Raw genomic sequence first — 21,772 nt, 5'->3', positions numbered from 1 at the left:
GCCCTGCGTTCCAAGCCGACTTCCGGATCACTCCGTCACTCTTCAGTCCTCCGTCCAAATCTCCATCTGCTGTCGCTGCCGAGAACACCAGCTCCTGCCCTCAGCACATTAGCCTCAACACGAGCAGTTTCTAGTTTTGTTGTTAGAGTTTCGTTTGTCCTTGGTCTTGGATTGTTTGTGGTACTGGCTAACTGATTTACCCGGTACTTTTGTTAGTAGATGTAGTTTATAGTGTAATGATTGCGAACTTCGTTTTCAGTGAGCTACGTGTTTCATAGCCTCGAGTTCCACCTTAGTTTAGTATAGCTTGTGGCTTCTTAGTTATAGTTCATTCTCTGTATGTAGTGATCATAGTTGCGCCTTTGCTTCGAGTTATCCCTAGTTTGGTGTGCTTAGGTGCTCAACTAATCTTCAGCATTAGCAATCATAGTTCTTAACTCTCCTGCCCAGGTTGTGCCTGCCGTGGGTCAGTTCTTTGTTTCGAGAATTGTAGTTCGTACCGCCCGCCATTAGGGGCACTCTAGCTCTGAAGTTGAGTTACGATATTTGTTTCCTTTTCTGGATACTAGACCTTAGGGCATTGTAGTCCCCGCCACCTTTTGTTATTATAATAAATCATTGTGTTAGCACCCGTTGTCTCCTTCTCTTTTCCTGCGCCTGAGCCTCAAAGAAAACCTTAACAGTATGCTAATCTAGGCTAGCTGTTGCTAGCTAAGACTATGTTAGCTAGCCAATGTTAGCATATTGTCTGTTGGCGTTAGAAAATGAAAACGCATGTTTTACTAATTTTAAATATAAAATTTTACTATTAATAATTTAAAACTATTATTACAATCGTTTTCCTTGTTCGAGTACCTTGTCAATTAACTTTATGTAAGAAACAATATGTGTTTAGCCAACAATATATATACACAATGTACCATTTAAAGACACAAGCAAATTAATTTGTATGTACGTGTCCAACATGAATACAAGTATTATTATATAATATATTATTCTAGTGTTAGAAATACAAGTACAGACAAGCTAAAACCATGATTAATAGAATATGCAAAATGATGCATTAAGTAAAAACAATCAAAATATTGTTACCACTAGTCTGCGACAATAGAAATAGATTTTTGCTTTAAATGCATACTATACGTGCACCATTTCAAGCATATACATATAATAAATAAACCCTGAGTAACATAATTGGTGACATCATTTTGAGCTGCGCTTTTAGTAGAGATGCAGGTTTATTTTTTCAGCGTTACGTTGAGGCAGTTTTTTTTTTTCTTTTTTGCCTTGCATTTTTTATTATCGTCTTGGACTTTTTAGTAAATTAATTGCATTATCAATTAATGCAGATATACACGTTTAGCAAATGAAGACTCCTGAATTTCCAGCGGTCTTTGAGTTATGAAAGGAAATGTAAATGTTAAATTGCCCCTGGTCTGCCCCACATGAAGGGCTGTACAGATCCAGCACCCTCCCTCCATCCCTCTGTCCCCCCTCTCCTCTCCTCTCCTCCCCTCTCCTCTCCTCTCCTCTCCTCTCAGTGATCTTCAGCTCTGTTCGGAGTCATGAGGTAAGCACCGACCGCTCCTTCTTTTCGCTCCTCCATCTCACCTTTAGTCCGATGTTGTCCTGGTTTTCCATCCGTGCCGACCCTCCTGCTCTCCCTCAGCCCGGCACGGCTCGGCTCGGTTCGGCCCGGATCTGCCGCTAAACGCTGCGGATAAAAGCCGAACAGAGGCTCGTTGACTGGCGCAGATCAGACGGGAGGAGGCTGATGTGTCCGCATTTTTAAAAGCTGCGGTGCAGATTTCAGGTCTGAATTTCAACCTGTTTGTTTCTCCGAGCTGCGTTTATATTTTCATTTCAGCCACCATTCACGCGGGTTTTGTTTATTTGTTTATTATTTATTTAGAGATGAGGGTGGGGGTGCGCCCTGCATTTTCTCCTTCATGCAGGCAGAGGGATGGAGGATGGAGGAGCTGATGAATCATAGATGTCGTCAGAAAAGCAGCAGCAGCAGCTGAAATCAGGTCAAATATTCCAAATGCAAACCAGGAAAAATCACGAAAAAAAATCATATTCCAAATCTCATCCTATAGATCTGTCTATCAAATCTGTTTTCTGCCTCATCCAGCTGTGTTTATATTTGACATTTTACTGCTCAAAGTCACATTGAGCTCCTGATTCATCTTCATTTATTGAATTCGTATCAGGCCTTTTTTTTCTGGCTGGTTGATCATTTTCTGCTTCTCCTGCAGTCTGTCCCAGTCTGTGCTGGTTTCACTGGGTTCACTGGTTCATTGTGCATTATTCAGTGCTGTTAAATATTCATATATTCTGTTGGTCTTATCGCACCTTTTATCCTCTGTTTTTGTTGTCTCCTTCTATTTCTCTGTTTGTGTCGCACCTTCCACCCTCAACAAGATTATACAATAATATCTGTATAATGTAGTTAGCTGTATTTTAGAGAGCATATTTGATTTGTATCTTTATTTGCTTTAATTAGAACAAGGTTGAATACATTTATTTGCACATATTCTGCTATGTTGAAAATTAGTCATACTTTTAGTCTCTCAGAAATGTGCATTTATTTGAACGTACTAAACAGCACTGTCTCTTTGTAAATATATAAATGTAAAGTGAATAATTGTAAATTCTACATTACTGAAGTGCCCCACAATGAATTGAGTAGCAGGCTGCTTTTATAATGTATATCTGACCTCTGTTGGAAACATCACAGAATCATGTGAATATATGATGAGGCTCTTGGTTGTTTAAAAGCTCTGCTTGTGTTTTTATTGCTGCTTTGTTGGACCGAAGAGGTTATAGTGGCTGTTTTTCACCCAGCATATGCTGATTTCTTCCTTAATTTACATCATTTATCAGTGCCCAGTCTTTATGAAGTGGTGAACAGAAAAAGACTTCTATTGATTTATTGCAGGTATCATAGAAGGTGAATGTAAAGGCTGCAGGGTTGTAGGTTTCTGCTGTGTTGTGATGCATTCAAGTGTTAAAAAAGAGGCATTTAAAGCAAAAGACAGATGGATTTCACTGTAAATAATTCCAGAAACAATAAGAAGCAGACAAGTAGAATGTAACGGCATTGCTATTTCCGATAGTTTAACATCATTTCATTAACTGCAGATTTAGTTTGTAATATTTAAATGAAAGTTAATGAGGCCATGACTGGATGGGTTTGGAGAAGATTTGTCACAGGATTTTGTTAACATGCAGTTTCATATGCACAAACTGAAAGGAGAAATTCTTTGGAAAATGTAATTATTGGTTCTGTAGAATCATTAAAGTTACAATTCTGTTTTTTAAAACCTACATTTAAGTAGGAATCAACTGAATTGGATTTTTCACAGCAGATACTAATGCAGATTATTAGTAATCAAGGAGAATGATAACTGATATGTGGAGCTGTTGTAGACTAGGGTAAAAATTAGATCTTTGTTTCAATATTCAGAATAACACAAATGCCACAGATCGTTGTTTATGTTTTAAATGTTTAATTGAATGAGACAATTTCAACATGTATGTTTCAGGGTTGATTGGCTGTTACTGGTCACGTGTCACCGCTCAGATAAAGTGGCAGGTTATTCCTCGAGACCACAAAGTGACTACAGATATACAGAGGTGATTCATTTATTTTGTCAGGATTAGGTTAAAAAAATCATGTTTTTGTCATATTTAAGTTTATATTCTGCTTGTTATAGAGAAGGTGTGTTGGTCGTAAAGCTTGAAACATTATCCAGTTAGTCGATAAATGGAGTGATATTCAGCAACGCTTTTGATGATCAGTTTATTGTTGCAGTTATTTCTCTATTTGTCAGTAAGTGGATTGGCTGCTTTTCTTTGTCTCATCTAAATGAATATGTGTGAAGATAAAGATATTTGCAAAGATTTCCAATTATTTGATTCATTGTTAATTAAAGTCCCTGTAAGTTATAGACTGATGGTTGGTTTATACGATATCAGTTTGATTTAAAGGGTTATTTTACATTTCCAGAAGTGAAATAACTTTGCTGGATTTTCCTGGAAATATCCTGAAATGGGGAGTTATGAGGAAAGTTTATGATAAATATTAATACGATGCATTGAAAATAAAGCGTTTCTAGTTTTAGTTTTGTTGAATGCAGACTGCTGATCGTATTGACAGTGAAACTGGACACTGACTGAAGGGATCAGTGATCGGTTGGATGCTGGGTTTCAGCCCCTCAGGGTTCAGTGCAGATGGTTTTGCTGGTGATCTGAAGCGTTGTTAATGCTGCTCACTGATGGAGGAGACTGACTGTGATGGAGGCTGCAGAAGGGATGAAGGGTGTGGCTGCCAGCAGCTCCTCCACTGTCCACATCCCAGTTTCCTCTTAAGGATGATTCACTGTCAGAGGACAGGCCTGAACATGAAGCAGATTCACAGTTTACAGAAAGTGCAAAGCTGCAAGTGAGCCTTTAATGGAGCAGTCTGCTGCTTTAATGTTTTAGTTGATTTAGCAGCGAAGGATTATTGAGAGGTCATGGCATAGAGTCAGACACAAAATGGTACACAAAAATACCACCAGGCGACACAAAATGACCACAAATAGCCAAAGTTGACCACAAAGAGATACAAGACAACCACAAAGAGACACAAAACAACCATAAAGAGACACAGAACGGCTCACAAAGATGCAAAATGACAACAAAGAGACATAAAACAATGACAGAGACACAACACGTCATCAAAGAGACACAAAACAGCTAAAAAGAGAGACAAATAACCTCACAGAGATGCAAAATGACCACAGACACACAAAATGAACACAAAGAGATGTGGACCAGCTAAAAAGAAACACAGACATGGAAAATTTCCCTTCACGTCTGAATTTTTTGCTTGAAGTTTGGAGCTAATTCATATTAACTTCCATTCTTTTTCCCTGTAGTTTGGTTCTAATATTACTGTAGGTAACACAACAGAATATTATCAAACCAGACATTATCAGAAAAATAATTCTTCACAAAAGGTTTTATTTTATTGTGGTCCATTAAAAACATACATTTGAAAGTGTAGCTCCAAGAAAAGTGTTAAACGCTAAAGTGATTGAAGGAGGCTGGAAGAGACAAACCATTCCAGGTTCAAGACCTTCATGGTTTTACTCTCCACTGCAGCAGGTGGCAATATTCAGCCTCAATGTTGATTTATGGCAATTTTTTATAAACTGAAGAAGAATGCGAGCACCAGGAGGTGTTTTTATAAAACAGGCTCTGCTCTTAGCTGCATCTTCACATGACTATCATGTGAAAAAATGGAGCTTTAGTTCAGCAGAAGCTTTCAGTTCTGTCCAGATGGAACAAAGTCGTCCATCAGGTGGACTGGTTCGCAGGATTGTTGACTGTACTCAGTCCAGTGTTGTTTTAAAAGAGACTTCCAAAAGGCACCAGGCTTGTTCAAATGTTCATTTGCAAACATTGCAGTGAGGATTCAGGAATGTTTTTCTTCTGCTGACTCTTAATGACTTCGTATTAGTGCAGGTGTCTCAGTAGAACAAAACACCACCAACTCCAGAGTCTGATAAATATTCCTGAAGGCTCCTTTCTTTTCTCTCGCTCTAATATGTATGAAACAAAAATAGGAAACTGATGTTGCCTAAAGCATTGAACAGAATGTTTCGACTGGGAAACCATGTGTGCAGGCTGTAAAACTGTTGTCTATTAACAGACCAGACTTGTTCTACTTGCAGCGGCATTTGACGTTGGACATTTGATGTTTCAGGTTGTTGGGGATGTCTAATAACTGCATTGACATGCTGGATAATAATTCCAGGAAGGGTTTTCAATGCAAAGTGGATGCTACCTCAGGATCCCTGCTGATGCCTGAAAAAACAACAACCAAACCAACTGAACACCACTAGAGTTTGGTGATATCTATTGATACATGATTAACCGTCCAGGTGAAACTGAAGTTTGGTGGAAGCAATCACAGGTTGCAGATAGTTTAGGATTATAAAATTATTCAATTTCCTGCAATTTTGTCCATCCATAAATCCAAAATTGGTTTGTTTTTGTCATGGTTTGCGATAACTAGGCACTGAGTCACCTGGATAATCTCGATCATCCATAGTAACAGAGGTTTGGAGGCACCAGGGGTGCCCAAACTTTTGCATTTTACTGCATAGTCTCCAGAGTGTCATGTCAGTATTTTCCACAGTATTTTTTAGACCAAGTAGAGAGTTTTCTGACCTCGAGCTTGGATCACATCATTTGTTCAGAGGCTGTTCTCATGTTGTGGTTCAGCTGCTCAGTCAGAGACTCTGAGAGCTTCAGGGACAGGAAGTCTTTCCTCTCTGAGCTGGAAAAGTCTGGCGGGAGGCAGAGTTGATGTAACGTTACATAATGGAGAGTTTTAGGAACAAGAAGCAGCTGAATGAAACAAACAGTCAGACGTCTGCTGTCAGACTGAGGGTCTGTTAAACATCGCTTTGGTCTGTCACCTCTGGCGTTTGACCTTAATTCTGCTGGCTGTTTGTAGTGTATAGATGATTCTGCTGTTGACCTTTAGAGGCTGAAGGAAGGCTGATTAGGTGTTGGATTGATAAGGTGTTTGTTAATAATGTCAGTGGTCCAAACACCAGGGCACCTTCTGTTTACTGTGGATGAGAAGGAAACTAGAACAATATTCACAGAAAATGAGAATTCTGACATTCATTTTTACTGTAAAAATCACTTAAAATAATCAAAATAATTGCAGTAAATTTGCTTGTACTGCCTGAGTGGTGAAGTTGTAATCGCTTCTACCTGCATTTGCTGGTTTCATTTTATTCTACAACACATGCAGCTCTCTCAGTTCACCAGCAGTTACGGTAACAACATGCTGTTAACATAAAATAACAGCTGAAGCTCCCTTAGCTTGAATTATGTGTTCAGATCTGGATGTCTGTCTTTGAGCGTCTTAGATCACTTTGAGCTGTTTCGTCCTTTAAGTGCTCTGTGTCACTGTTTGCATTCTGACTTTTGTTTGCATGCAACTCGTCCCCGATCATTGACTTAACATTAAATATCTCCATGTGTGACTCCTGCTGTGTCCAGCTGCACATGTTGTTCTTAAATGTCCAGAACCTGCAGCATCTACATTTCCTACAGAAACACAGAAACAAACCGAGCCACAAGACTTTCAGAGTTTGATACAAATGTATTGGCTATTTTAATGTCCCTACTTTATATAATAATCTGTCTCTGATGTGATTTTTCCATAAAAAAAAAGTTCAAATAATCCATGTATATAATTTATTATTTGTTCCTTCAAAATCTCAAATTTTGTCATGCAGTCAGATCAGTTTAGCATAAAATCATGCATTTTGCAATTGCAATTGACTAAGTGTCTAATGGGTCATTACTATTACATCATCCAACCAAGTTATTTAAGAACATCATTAACTTATTAGCATACACTTCCCATCATGCACTTCATTTCGCTAAAATTGTCTTGGATCAACGTCCAAACTTTATTGTAGGAGAAGAAATTCTGTGTTTCACTCTCACCCAGTCATTACTGATAACAGCTGGACACAGTCAATAATAATAATTTAAAATTTAAAATTGTGTGTAAACTAAGAATTTATTTTCTTTTTTTTAAGTTATTAGGAAGTAAAAATTCAAAGAAGTTTGAAAAGATTAAATTGCTCAAGATTTTACTGAAGTTTGTGACGTTGAATTACACACATTTACAGTACTCTTTAAAGGTTTGGGCTCACTCTGAAATGTCCTTATTTTTGAAAGAAAAGCCTTTTTTTTCAATGAAGATAATATTAACTAATTGATGATTAGAAAACTCTTGTGCAATTATGTTAGCACATGAATAAAAGTGTGAGTTTTCATGGAACACATGAAGTTGTCTGAGTGACCCCGAACTTTCGAACGGTAGTGTATATACTTTGTGTTTCAGAAGGTGGACTCCTACAGTTGAGTAAATATAGCATAATAGTCATATTTCAGTGTTGAAAATAAAACTAGTGTCACACTGATCTACTTGGATCCTGATGTAAATGCTGTTTTTACTGTAACCCGCTTCATGTCTATACGCGTCTCTGAACAAAGAGCGCTACCACTACCTGCTCCACCCCCACATCCTCCCATCCTCCATCACTCTTTCTCCTCTGGGACTGTCTCGTTACCGCGGCAACCGCATCCTCCAGGCCGTAGAGTGAAGGAAGAGGAAGAGGAGGAGGAAAATGGCGTCCTCTCAGCGCATTTATTTGGTTTAAAACTACCTCATACATCTGCGCGTCACCAGATTGCATTATATAAGCAGCCTGATTTAATGTGTGGTGCTTCAGACTGAAAGGAGCTGATCACAGCACTTCCGCTGTAGAAGATGGTTACTGTGGGGTAAAAGACTGAGCTGATGTTCGCTTTTATATGTGAACAGTTGCAGCAAGAAGCACTGGTGAATTTCTATTAGGGTGAGCTGGGACTTACTGGGACACTTGATGTAACAAAGACATCAATGGTTGAATCAGTCAAAGTGTTGATTGTTGTTGGACATTTCGTCTGACAGCTGAAGACTGTAGATGGCAGGACTCATGTTACTGAAGCAGCTTTAGATGTTGATAATGGACTTCTGAATGTGTAATTTTTGCTCATACATTCATGTCAGTGTTTCTGCAGTGTCGCTGCAGCATAATGTGACGCTTCTGTCACGTCAGCAGATTCAAACACATTTCTCTTTGTTGTAGCTTTAGCTTTCTTTTTTCTTTCTGTTTGTGTCTTTTAAGGCTTTTAAGTCATCAATCAAATAATCTGCCAATTATTTCTAGATTAATTGATCAGTTATTTGGTCTACAAAATGCCAGAAAACTGAAAATAAAAAAATTCAATTAGTGCTTTTCCACAGCCTGAGATGACAGATGTTTTCTTTTGTCCACAACTCAAATATATTTACTTTATTGTCATAGAAGAGGGAAGAATCTAAAAAATATTCATAGTTTAAAAAAAAAAAAAGCTGAAATCAGATAAGTTAGCAAATTAATTGATGATTCATTGGCTAGTTAACAACTAAGCAAATATTTGTTGCAGTTCTAGTGTCCACTGTTTCACTTTCTTTCATTTACTTTCTTCATGTGTGTTTTTCCTTTTTACTTATATGTTTTTAGGTACTCCATCCAAAATTACAGGGAATTTCTTCAAATTTAACACAAATGTTTTCTTGGACTCAGTGAGGATCTGACAAGAATTTATTGGTCAACGGTCACCGTGACCTTACTAAACACATTTTTGGTCATAACTCAAGAATTCATAATTATCTAATTTTACTAAAAATTGACAGGACTGTAGTGAACCAAAGTATAGCTTGATGGACTGAAATATCACTGATTATTCAACTAACTGATTGGTTTCAGCAAAAAAAACTAATCAGCAGGTTATGTAAAGATAAACTAAATGGGCCACAGTGCCCTCTACCTGCCTTATTAACCTAATTGAATTCCAAATCAACATAAAAAGCTAGCATTTTAAGCATATTCAATTATTTGAACCAGCATTATTTATAATGAAATGATAAAAACAGACTCAGAGAAGATCAGAGTGCACGTACCCATATTCATGTGATTTCTGATGATGGATCTAAAGAAATTGATCATGTCAGCACAAGAGTTAACTAGGAATATAACCTCAGCCTGTTGTTTTTGGATAATTTGCACGTTGGCTGTTGAGTTCCAATATGCATTTGATGGCATTTAATATCCAAAAGGTCAACTCCACTGTGACATTCTGATGTTCTGCATTTGCACTTTTCTGGTCATTATGCAACACCGTAACTGTGACCGTATTTCATAGAACTTCGATACTGATTTGGTGACTCATCCATGTATTAAATTCTTTTTAACGTCAGATTTTATTAGCCTGAACAGACATGGATGTAAACTACAACCCCGCTGGTTGATGGAGTCAAACAACCACAAGGGACAAGTCTCGGTATCTTCAGCAAACATGAAGAAAGACATTTAGAATGGATCATCTGCACAGTCTTTGACTATATTGTGTTGTCTGTTCTTTTACTTATTTTACATTGTTCCATCTTAACAAGACTCCACTTCTTACTCACTCATTTAAATGAGTGCAGCCACTGATTCTGCTGCCTTCATTTGGCTGATTTATTCACCTTAAACACAATAACTAAACATTTCTCAGTCTAACATGAGGCTAAATATTGACCCAAAGCCTGGTACTTGACGTTTTCTTTCATGTTTGCTAAAGAAACCAAGGTTGTATTTCCAATATCGTACTTTGTCTTTTTACTTTAAGTATATAGTACAGCTGTATCTACAAAGTATGTACTGTTTAATGCAGTGTACTTCATTTTGTTATACCACGTTACAGTGCCAAATAGTGTAAGAATGGCCAGAAAAGCACGCTGACTTGCATACTGCAAAATGTGACTGGATGTGGAAGGACATCAGGAAACCTTTTTGTGGCGTACTGTATAGTATGATAGTATGGATATTGGAACTCACCCAAACTCAGTTCCAGCCCTTCCTTCTATAACAGCTGATCACCATCTGATTAATGTGCAAATATTCACTCAGAATAATGTTACTGACATTGGTTCATAGGGCAAACAAAAAGATTTATATCACCTCAATAAAATTTGCAATCAGCACAAAAAATGGCTTCAACATCAGTCATTTTCTTGGTGTCTTTATTTCTCTATTTGTTTTTTTTATTACTGCCTTTTTCCTTTTTGTCTGTTTTTTGTGTGTCTCACTCTCTCTCTCTCTCTCTCGCTCTGTAATCGCTGACACAGGATCAGTATTTTTCCCTGCTGACCTGATCATCATGCTGTCAGAGGTCTGAGTGCTGCTTCAGTCTCTGAGGTGCACTGAGCTGTTTGCTTCAGGCTGGACTGTACCATCCAGTGTGTGTGTGTGTGTGTGTGTGTGTGTGTGTGTGTGTGTGTGTGCGTGCGTGCGTGCGTGCGTGCGTGCGTGCGTGCGTGTGTGCGTGTGTGTTTGTGTTTGTCAGCTGCAGGGATGTTTCGAGGATTTGCTTTGCGCTTGTTCTGTAGCAGAAGCTGCATCTCCCCTTGTATGTTTGTTTTTAAAAGTCACATCTCTTTCTCTCTGGTCGTCTCTTCCTGTTTCATCTCTCTACACCGTCGTCTCATATTGGGGTCACACGCGTCGGATCGGTCGTTTCCATAGCAACTGTACCGTTAACTGGCTGCATTAGCGCTTGTTAAATCGTTCATCTCTCTCGGGAGCTCCACATCCTCCTCCTTCGTCTTCTTCGGTGTGCTTTGCAGCGACTGCGGCAGTGTGTCTTTGTGTGTGAGAGAGATGACAAGGGAGGCAGAAAGAGCCATCACTTGATGTAAATGTGTCACCATAGCAATGAAGGGATGGGGAGTTGAGGGGGATCTGTTACCATGGTTACAGGGAACATCAATATGTCCAAGGTCTTTGATGGGAAACATCGACATTAAAGACACACACATACCAGCTGAGGTCTGCAGTGTCAGGGGACCTGCAAACACACATTTCAACCTCCATACTTGTGAGGACCCTCATTGGTGAAAAACACTTATTCTGAACAGAGTTTGCTTTGTTGCACTGCTACAGTTGCGCACACACAACAGCTATACTTAGATATAAAGAAATATATTTTCCTCTTGGATTCAGTGCCTCCCAAGTAATTTTAAACACTTTTTAAATTTTTTTTGTAAGTAAGTAGGCTAAGTTTGCTATCAGCAGCTTCTAATTTCTGTGTACAATTAAATGTGAAGATATTGGTAAAAACGTGATGTCTCTCAGGGAAGTTGTCGAGATATAAAGAGGGTTTATGGATTTTTTTTGTTGTTGAAAATTCTATATGGAAATTCTAAGTCACACTGAATATAAAATATGGATATCCGGTGTGTTCAGATTTAACACAAATTGCAGCAATCAGGTGGTCAGACTTTCAAGTACTCTGTCTTCATGTCACAAACTAATTTCTGCCCTCCCAGTTAAAGAATGGTTATCAGTCTGAGCTGTTAAAGGATGAGATGTATCAGATCCAGGTTGATTTTACTCTCTGGAGGCCTGGTGATGAGCTTCAGTCCTGTTGTTTTGCTCCAGTTTTGTGTGTCAGTATGTCAGAGAGAATCGAGCTGACTATATCAGCTCTAATTTGGAGGATTTTTGCAGGAGAAAATGTGTTTTTGAGTCAGATAGAGTGTAAACTGGCAAGTGACATGTATTGCTGCTCTTTTGTTGCGCAGCTCGCTGAGGAGTGTTAGTTGGTAGCCTTGGAGTGAAGCTCTCTGCAGCAGCTTCATACTGCTTTTCTACTAATAACCACTTGCTTAACACTTGCAAGTTTAAAAAAAAACTTTGCTAACTTCTGGCTGAATTCACAGCTAGCAAGTGAAAATATCACAAATGTCTTTTCAAGTCACTTATAGCAGAGAGGGAGGAGAGGAAGGAGACTGGAAGAAGGTAGTGATTATGTATTTCAAAGCAGCTGATTGTTGAACTGTAGTTGCAAAATCTATCCATCAGTGCATGAAATCCAGCATTACTGCTGCTGTAACTTTTTGAAGTATTAGTTTCTAGAAAAAATCTCAATTGAAGTTGCACCAAACCACAGTTGCGTTGCTTTTTTTATTTCATAGTTAACAACATTGAATATTTTAATGATAGCTTGACACTGAACTGGAAATATCAATGATCTGTTCTCTTTATGGAGCATAACATACACTGACTGTGCTGATTGTGAATCATAACAGTTTATAGTGTTCATCAGAGTTGTCCTGCAGTTCATACATGTGTGTGCCTGCATGTATTTATCTCAGTATCAGTATAGATCATCAGCCAGTCAGTCCAGGTTGATGGCTGAATCGATCGTTTTCAGCTGGTCATCCCTTTCATAACCACACTTTGATTTTCTCCCCCATATAAAGGCGGTGGTGTAATTTCAGCTTCTCATGTCTGACTGTGAGTTTAAAGTGGCTGTTAACATTTGTTGTTAGAAAGTTAATCAACGAATCAAAAAGACATGAAGCGACTTCAGAGAGCTTCACATGATGCTGCTACTCTCAGATTGGGAGTCCCTCTCTGGTGGGGGTTCCATTTTTTTCATAATCCATCATCTGTTTGGCATCAGATTGGATGTTGCTAATTGGCTGTGTTTTGTGCATGTGTTAGTGAGCAGCTTAACAAATTTAATAAGTTGTTTACTTTGAAAAAAAACTATAAATAAGGCTTTGGGCAGGGCGTTGGCAGCCGCTATAGGCCAATGACAGAGCAGTACAGTGATCAGTTGTCTACAGTCTATCCTGTAACCTGAGAACAATAAAATCTGATCATTTTGCTTCATCCTCCTCTTACCCACAATCCCCTGGGAGGAGGAGGAGGTCAGCTCCTCATAATGAATGCAGCAGTGACATTTGCTGCGGTGAATCTGCAGATCGGAGCGGAAATCTGACGACAGGGACAGAAAATCATCTGAACAAGGAACAGTGCAGGATTGTTGTTTTATTTACAGCCTCAAACAAAACAAACAAACAAACAAACAAACAGCAGCATGGTTTTCTCTGAAGCTTTGTCTTTGCACTGAAGGTCACACACTCTGTCACGTGCAGAATTAAAGAGCAGACAGAGCATGTGCAGCTCTGACCCCCAAAGCAATGACCTCACCCTGCCTCAGTCTGAAGTTCATGTGTTCATCACTTGATTTGTTGGGTGTTTTGTGTGTTTCTCTCAGTGAGTTGGTGCCTAGGACAATTTTCTTTTGTGCTGTTGCTGCACAAACCCAATTACCTAAAACTGCCGCCACAAAACGAGCACGAGGAGACAGGAAACGACCACAAACAGACACAAAATGATCACACAGAGACATAAAATGATCATGAAAAGACAAAAAAGATCACAAAAAGATAAAATAACCCCAAAGAAACAAAAAATGACCACAAAGATGCAAACAAACAAGCACAAAGAGACACAAAATTAACACAGACAGTCAAGATTACATAAAGCTAGCACAATGACTCAAAAAGAGCACTAAGAGCCTAAATGACCACAAAGAGACACAAAATTACCATAAAGACACAAAAATCGAACACAGACACTCAAAATTATGACAAAAAGACAAGAAACTGACTGCAACGACACAAAAGGAGCAAAAAGAGGCATAAAATGACAAAAACTAGCACAAAGACACACAAAACAACCACAAAAGAACATCAGGTGATTTTCTTTCTAGTTCAAGAGGCGAGTTCCTGGATAGCAAAACGAGATGCTTAAATATTAATGTGAATCTATAATACAACACCACATTCAGTTCATTAGCAGGAGCAGACTAACAGTGAGTTGACCTCTCTTTGCTCTCAGTTATTGATGAGATGTTGGAAACGTTCCTCTGAGATTTTGCTCCATGTTGACATGATTCATCATTATCTCACTGCCAACCTCCTGTTCGGTCACATTTCAAAGCGTTCGCTACCATTTTGCATGAGACTGTTTGCTGCCTTTCGAGATATGAACAGATCAGAGCTGATGCTGCCCCACAGCGACACGTAAAACATCCACCGTACTTCATATAATAATATTTGAAAATATTTCCTCGATATGCGGATTAAAAACTCACAGCATCATTTTTCCTTCAGCGCATATTTACTGCTGCACAGTTAATCAGCTGTAAAGGTCATTTTACGTGTGACTCAGTCGTGGTAGAAACTGATAGATGCATCACATTTTAAAAACATAACACGCAGTCTCATGCAGCAGTTTAAACGCTGAAACTGATGGGGTTTACTGAGTTCTACTGCAGCAGAACCCTCCTACAGAAACAGACTAATGAGTGGAAAAATCTGATGTTCAGGCTGATTCAGGATCAGCTGATGGGAGGCCAGAAACAGCCGGAGGAGAAACTTAGATAACATGTTATCTAACAGGAGCTTCATGTTCAGCAGGAGGAGAGTCAGAAACATCAGTTCAAACTCAACTAGGAGGTGAAGGGGAGAAGTGGTGGAGGTGAGGAAGAAATTAAGATGAGGAGGAGGAATAGAGGACAAGGAGAGGACAGGACAGAGACAAGGATGAGGAGAGGGAGGAGATGATGAGAAAGCGAGAGTAAGAGGAGGACAGGATAGCTGGAGGAGGTGAAGATATAAGAAAGAGAAGAAGAGGAGTACAGTACAAGGAAAGGAGTAGAGAAGAGGAGAAATTTAGATTTGACAGATGCATTTGGTTTCTAGCATGAGTAGAGTGGAGGAAGAGTGGAGGAGGAGAGGAAGAGGAGGAGATGAAGCAGACAGACATCCAGCAGTAAGAAAGAAATGAAGTTTTAATGAAACAGATGAGCTGAGTTTGAACTGAAGGAGAATCTGATGTAGACAGGCCAGTTTGCAGCAAAGCGGATTGTATCTGATCTTCCCAGTGACGGCTGAATTACCTTCCTGTTACCCCCAGCTGTTGCCCCGTTGAGCCTCCGTTACCCCTCATTACCTCCCTGTATGCTGTATAGCAGCTTGGTGCAGTGGATTAAAGCTGCCTCTTCCTCTGTGTTGTCCTGCAGGGAGCGCTGCACTGTGTGAAGATGGCCAACGCCGTGGCTTCCTACGACCAGCTGGCCCACCAGGTGGAGGCGCTCCGGAAGGAGAACTCCCACCTGAGGAGGGAGCTGGAGGACAACTCCAACCACCTGTCCAAACTGGAGACGGAGACATTCGGCATGAAGGTCAGTGTGGACCCTAGTAACTAGTTTTAGTTTATTTTCTTAGCATTTTAAGTCAGCTAACCCTTTGAACTCCAGGCAGTTTCTGGGTGTTTTTTTTTGCTCCTGTCCCATTTTAACTAATTGTGGACTACACATTTAAGTAAACAGCACAACCATGACTGTTGTCACTGTTGTATAAAATATACTACATACATTGTTTCACGCCACTCTGCCAATCGACCAAAGAAAGATGTTTCACCATGCTGAATGTATCTTTCAACAACTCAGCTCTCTGTTATGCTGGAAAGCAAATATTTATTCATTCAACCAAGTCTTCTGAGTTTTTAAATGACATGAGACATGTAAAATAAAGTGATATTGAGTAAATATTCTGATTTTAAGCTTAGCAGGACAGGGTTGAAATTCTCTACACTTCCTTGGCTTCCCGACTTTTACACGCCTCATTTAGTAGAATCAAGGACTCATAACTTACTTTATGTAATCATCTCGATGTAAACGTGTTAACTTAAATACTGTTCAAGTTTTCTGTAAAATTTTAACTGTAGTAAAAATAGAAGGGGGATTAGAATGTATTTTTATTAATCTTAAAACAACAACAATACCTATAAACTCACATATTTACATATTTATTGCTTACAGCTGCTGGTAATTCTTATAAGCTGCATTTGTATGATACGCACATTAGTTTGGGATCATGAGCAGCTTGCTTGACATGGACACAAACTGCAGATGCCTGATCTAGCCAAGAATTCCCCTGAATCACCCTTCAGGGTTCAGAATGATTTACTGAATATATACTAACTACTGGGTATATGTACAATGTGACCTCATCAGACAGAAAACATATGACCAAAACTAAACTGATTGAACAATTAGTGTGTCTGATAGATCCCTAGAGGGAAGGAATTAATCTAATGTTCACTTTAGAAAAATAAAGAACATCCTGCTTTTGTGGGGTTGAAACATGAATTAGTATTCTGTGAATTATTTTCTTGATTTATCGATTCGTAGGTTTTATAAAATAACAAATAATACTCATCACATGTTTCCAAAGTCCCCTGTTTCTGTGACCTCTGAGTATTTCAGATTATTTTAGAATTATGTTATTAAACCACTAATCCATCAAAAATGAGCATTGAAGCCAACATTCGCTTCAGAATTTATTAATATTTTTAAATCGTATTCATCAGCATGAAATCAGAAACCTCAGATCAGCTGTTTCTGTAGCAGATTGATCAATAAATGCGCAGAGGGTGACAGGGAGTGAAAGCTGCAAATCAGGCCAAGATTTAAAGCCTGCTGGACACAAATCCCATCAGCTGCCGCCACATAAACACACATGTGCGTGTACACAACGACACACTGGCTCACGTGTCCAGATGCTGAGAGCAGCTGGATTATCAGGCTGAGCTCTACTGGTTTTAGTGTCAGAATCAGGACAGAAAGAGAAACGGCACAGACAGCCGATTCACCTGCAGCAGGTGAGTCTACAGCAGGACGACGACACGGAGGCTTAAAATCAGAGGATGTGAAGGAATGGCTGCTTTTTGTTGTCATCAGCAACAAGGTGATGTTTTACCTGCTGTTTTATGGGATTATTATGTCATGAAATGTATGATTATTTATAATGTCCGTGCAGTTAGAGAGCAAACGGATAGAAGCTGCAGCCAGACCCAGCTTTCTGATTGTTTATGTAAGAAAATATACTTTAAATATTATTTACTGTGCCACTGACATAGAAGTACTAGATTCATTTAAATATATTTATTTCCAATTTAATACATGTAATTCTGCAGTTTAAAGACAGTTTAAACCTCTGAACTCCAAGCAGTTTATGGGTGTTTTTTTCTGCTGTCACATTTTTACTCACTGTTTGCTCTTGTTTTTCATTGCAATATAAAATCCTGCATCTCTGTGGAAACAACACAACCATGGTCAGAAGTAGAGAGAACTAAGAAATGTCCTCTGTGCAATATGACACAGTTATAATATCATAAAACATCGCAATTCGGCTGTAAAGTCACTGAATTAACTGTTGGTCACAATTGAGACACTTACGGCTGCAGCTTTGGCTCGAGGAACGCAGAATATTTTACCACTAAGTCAAAAACATATGATTCAGTAATTTCATTACTGGGCTAGCTACCATTAGCAGGAATTCATCTGCTCTATTGTGAACTGATCAAGCTGTTGCCTCATCATCATTCTTCCTTCACAGGGAACAATTAGAGGATATTTAGTAACTAAATTAACGTTATTTCTACCTAATGCAAGCTGCGCTCACATGGACAAAGGATAAAATTGTACAGACAAGAAAAACTGTTTTTAAAATTCTAAATATAGCATTGCTGTATTTGTGTCTTGTTGTACCACCCATGTGTTTCTTTCACCCTGTGATGTCCAAGAGGATTTACCAGTGTGGTTCATCCTCTGTGATGCAGGAGGTGCTGAAGCAGCTGCAGAGTAAACTGGAGCAGGAGGCTGGAACTCTGGCATCGTCTGGGAGGAGCGACGTGCTGCACCAGCTTAAAGGTCTGATTCACTTTTTTTTAATCTGTTTTATCAGCGTTGAATGAGTCCATATTCTATTTTTGGTGGTTGTTATACAGCTGCTTTTTGTGCATATAAAAGCTTTGCAAATTTACAAAGTCCACACCTAAAAGATTTATTCTCTCCTACAGAAAACGCAGAGAGAGAAACATAAACAAACAGACAGAGAGAACACAGAGATTTTTAGGTATTGCCATCCATTTATGCAGAGGGAATCTCAGACTGTCATACTTTAATTGCGTCAGTGGACTGTTTACCTGATTTGTTCACTGATTTCTTCACCTCTGCTGGGGATTCAGCTTCACCTTTAGTGAATTTTTTTGTCTTCTTTAGTACTAAGTGACGTCTGGATCTTCAGGATCTCTGCACTGAAGCAGGCATGTCATAAATGTAGCTGTCAGAAAGTCCGTGATCATGTGTTTCATCTCTGCGTGTCAGAGAACCAATTATTCTAAACTGTTATAAGGTTTGCTTAAAGTCTGTCCCAACTGAATCTGTTACACTCTGAGAGCTCAGAGCTTCCGCTGGGAGCAATCATCTCTTAATTGACTGAATCAGCTAACCTGATTGGCTGCAGCCTCGTTAGGACTCAATTAAATTAAACAGCCAGTTAATGTTAATTAGTTTGTCTGGATTAAATTCAGTTAACTCCAGCTGAGACTGAGAACAGCAGGAGTGTTTGTGCTACAGCGCAGTTAGATAATCAAATGAAATGAATACAGTGAAAGCAGTGTTTTAGTTGTATTAATAATTAAGCTCAACAAATGGAACTTAGTGTGTAAACATTGAATTTGGCTGTATGCAGCAGTCTAAACCTACTACTCTAAGAACTCATATTCATTCATATTTTCAGGATTTACAACTCAAAAGGAAGCAGGATGAAGCAAAGCAGACATTTCAAACACAGCAGTAATTCAAAGAGCTTCACACAAGCAAAACGAAAAGAATCAATGATCTGAGCTCCATTCATATGCAACACGAACAGAATTTATAACTTTCTGGTCACACTTTGTACCGTCGAGGAATTAAAAATTAAATACAAATGTACAAAGATAACAGTTGTAAAGTTGAACTATATGCAACAAGAAGAGTTGTGATATTTTTATTATTATCATTATTATTCTAATACATATGTTTATTGCAGCTGTAACAATGTAAATTACTTCGGCGTGGGAGAAATAAAGGATTATCTTGTCTTATCTTATCTTATGACTGAAATTCAGCAGGTTTCACATCTTAAATCAGGTCTAAAATGAAAGGTATGATGTTAGTGTTTGATCTCCGATACAGAAGAAACTAAGACTGCTGATGTGATAATGCTCCTCCTCCCCCAGAGCTCCACATGGACCTCACCAACTACTACGAACTCAAACACCAACCTCACAACCTGAGGCTGTTGACGGGCGGCCTGGGAGGGGCGGCGCTAGCAGGTGTTGCTGGGGCGGGGTCAGGTGTGGGCGGAGCTCCAGAGCTAGATGACCACCTGGCTCTGCCTCCGTCCTCCTGCACCTCCTCCTCCTCCTCGGTGGCGGCGGTGAGCAGACCCAGGAGTCCACTCAGAGCGGCATCCCGTCAGAGCATGGCCTCTGCTGGAGAGGCTGCTGCCGTCATGTTACCGCATCACTTCCTGGATGGAGCCCCGCCCAAAACAGCCGTGATTAGTGGAGCGGATGGGCGACAGAGCGACCATCACCTGGAGGAGCTGTACAAAGAGAGGTGAGCTGATTCACTGAAGGAGGACGTTCACATGGAACAGTTACTGAGCCAGTTGGTCTGTCAGGCCTGTACGACCGCTGTAGTTGATGCTAACAGGAAGTTAGCTTTCCAGGACCTAACAGGGTCTTTGTATCCGACTGTAGGAACCTCCTGCTGGGGCAGATCGACCGCGAGGAGAGGGAGCGCTGCTGGTACTTCAGCCAGCTGGAGGCGCTGTCACAGAGACTGGCACAGTTGCCACGCATCGACACGGTGAGAGCACACAACAACAACACACACACACACACACACACACACACAGTAAACATGTTGAATTTAAGAGATTTCCAACTTGATAATTTGTGGTTTTTGAAAAGAAATTCTTTGTTATTTTACTTTACAGTTACTTTTTTGTTTTGTTAATATATAACATTATTTATTTGGATTTTTCTTTTCCAATTCTAGTTTTAAATATTTAAAATAATTTTATTATTGCTATATTTTTTAAGTCAGTTTTTTTCCTTTACTGTTTACGTGTTTTGTTATATCTGTAAGCACTGTTTGCCCCTGTCATTGATCAAAGCGTTGCTTTGTATCAAGGGAGCTCTATAAGGATTTCTCTTTTTTTGTACCACTCCTGCCACAGACATTTTGTTTTTTCCTCTCTCTTCCTGTTTAACAGAAACATTCAGCATCGTCATTAAACCAAATGTATGTTCACAGTCCTCACCACCGCGACTGTCCATAAAATAGTATCAGAACACTTCAGTCACCACATTATAAACAACTTGTCAAACTTGCCTTTTAAACATTTCTATGGCTAATCAGTTTTTTCTTTGTCTCCCTACAGCTTCTGTTTTTTTTGTATTTATTTTATATTTTAGATAAAAACTGATTGATTTATCAGACATTTGCTGTTCACTCCACATGCCAGTAGAACCCCTAAGCAGCTCAGCAAAGTGGACAGAAAAAATGTTTCAAGAAGTTCATGACAAGTCAGGTGATGACTGAACTGAAAAAACTGAATTAAGTAAAGAATGAAACAAAGAAAAAAAAGAGAAAAAGATAATACTAGATCAGCCTATGGCTGCAACTAACAATTATGCACATTCAAAGTTTGATCATCAGTATTTTTTCAGAATATTTATTTAATATCTAAACCTTAAAATATCAGGAAGTAGTTAAAAATCAGATAATAGTCAGACGCCTTGTTTAATGCATTGAACTGCAAACAAATCACTGATGTTCAATAAATGATTTAAATTAACCAATTTACATTCAAATAATTATCTAAATTGTTTAGGGCTACAATGATTTTCATCATTAGCTATTCTGCTATTTATTTATTGATTAACTGATAAGTCATTTTGTCAATAGAATGACAATAATTTGTGAAAATTGTATGTAATAATTTCCCAGAAAATCAGAACACATCTAGACATTAGGATTACTCTGATGTGTGACTAAGAAAAGCAAAAATTACTCAGTTTACCAAAATAGATTAACTACTCAATTTATTCAGTTGTTCCAGCTTTGAAACACCTTCCAAAATGCAAGTTCAAGTGGTCATTTGTGTGCATCCCCTCTGTTTGAGTATCAAATTAAATGATGACATCTCAGTCTGACCTCGTGTGTGTGTGTGTTTGTGCTGCTGCAGTTTTCTCTGCAGATGGATCTGATCCGGCAGCAGCTGGAGTTCGAAGCTCAGCAAGTTCAGTCTGTGATGGAGGAACGCTTTGGCACCAGCGACGAGATGGTTCAGAGGACACAGGTGAGATGAAGGCCGACTTATGCTGCTGATCGGACTCTCAGATACATTTACAGAATCAGACAC

General features: G+C 39.1%; 1 protein-coding gene across 3 annotated transcripts in view; it reads left to right on the top strand.

Moving 5' to 3' along the window:
* Nucleotides 1-1,402: 1,402 nt before the first annotated feature.
* Nucleotides 1,403-21,772, top strand: part of apc2 (APC regulator of WNT signaling pathway 2) — a 43,040-nt gene continuing 22,670 nt past the window's right edge. Inside the window, exons 1-6 of one of the 3 annotated variants that reach the window (XM_023281443.3) lie at nucleotides 1,403-1,570; nucleotides 15,532-15,693; nucleotides 18,135-18,225; nucleotides 19,578-19,959; nucleotides 20,103-20,211; nucleotides 21,596-21,709. In XM_023281443.3, coding sequence (XP_023137211.2) covers nucleotides 1,418-1,570; nucleotides 15,532-15,693; nucleotides 18,135-18,225; nucleotides 19,578-19,959; nucleotides 20,103-20,211; nucleotides 21,596-21,709 — 1,011 coding nt within the window. In that variant the 5' untranslated portion in view covers nucleotides 1,403-1,417. The other 2 variants (XM_023281442.3, XM_055005920.1) reach the window with 2 other exon arrangements.

The sequence above is a fragment of the Amphiprion ocellaris genome, chromosome 2, assembly GCF_022539595.1.
Source record: "Amphiprion ocellaris isolate individual 3 ecotype Okinawa chromosome 2, ASM2253959v1, whole genome shotgun sequence".
Lineage (NCBI taxonomy): Eukaryota > Metazoa > Chordata > Actinopteri > Pomacentridae > Amphiprion > Amphiprion ocellaris.
The sequence above is the reverse complement of the archived record's forward strand: the minus strand, read 5'-3'. Positions and strand labels throughout refer to the sequence as shown.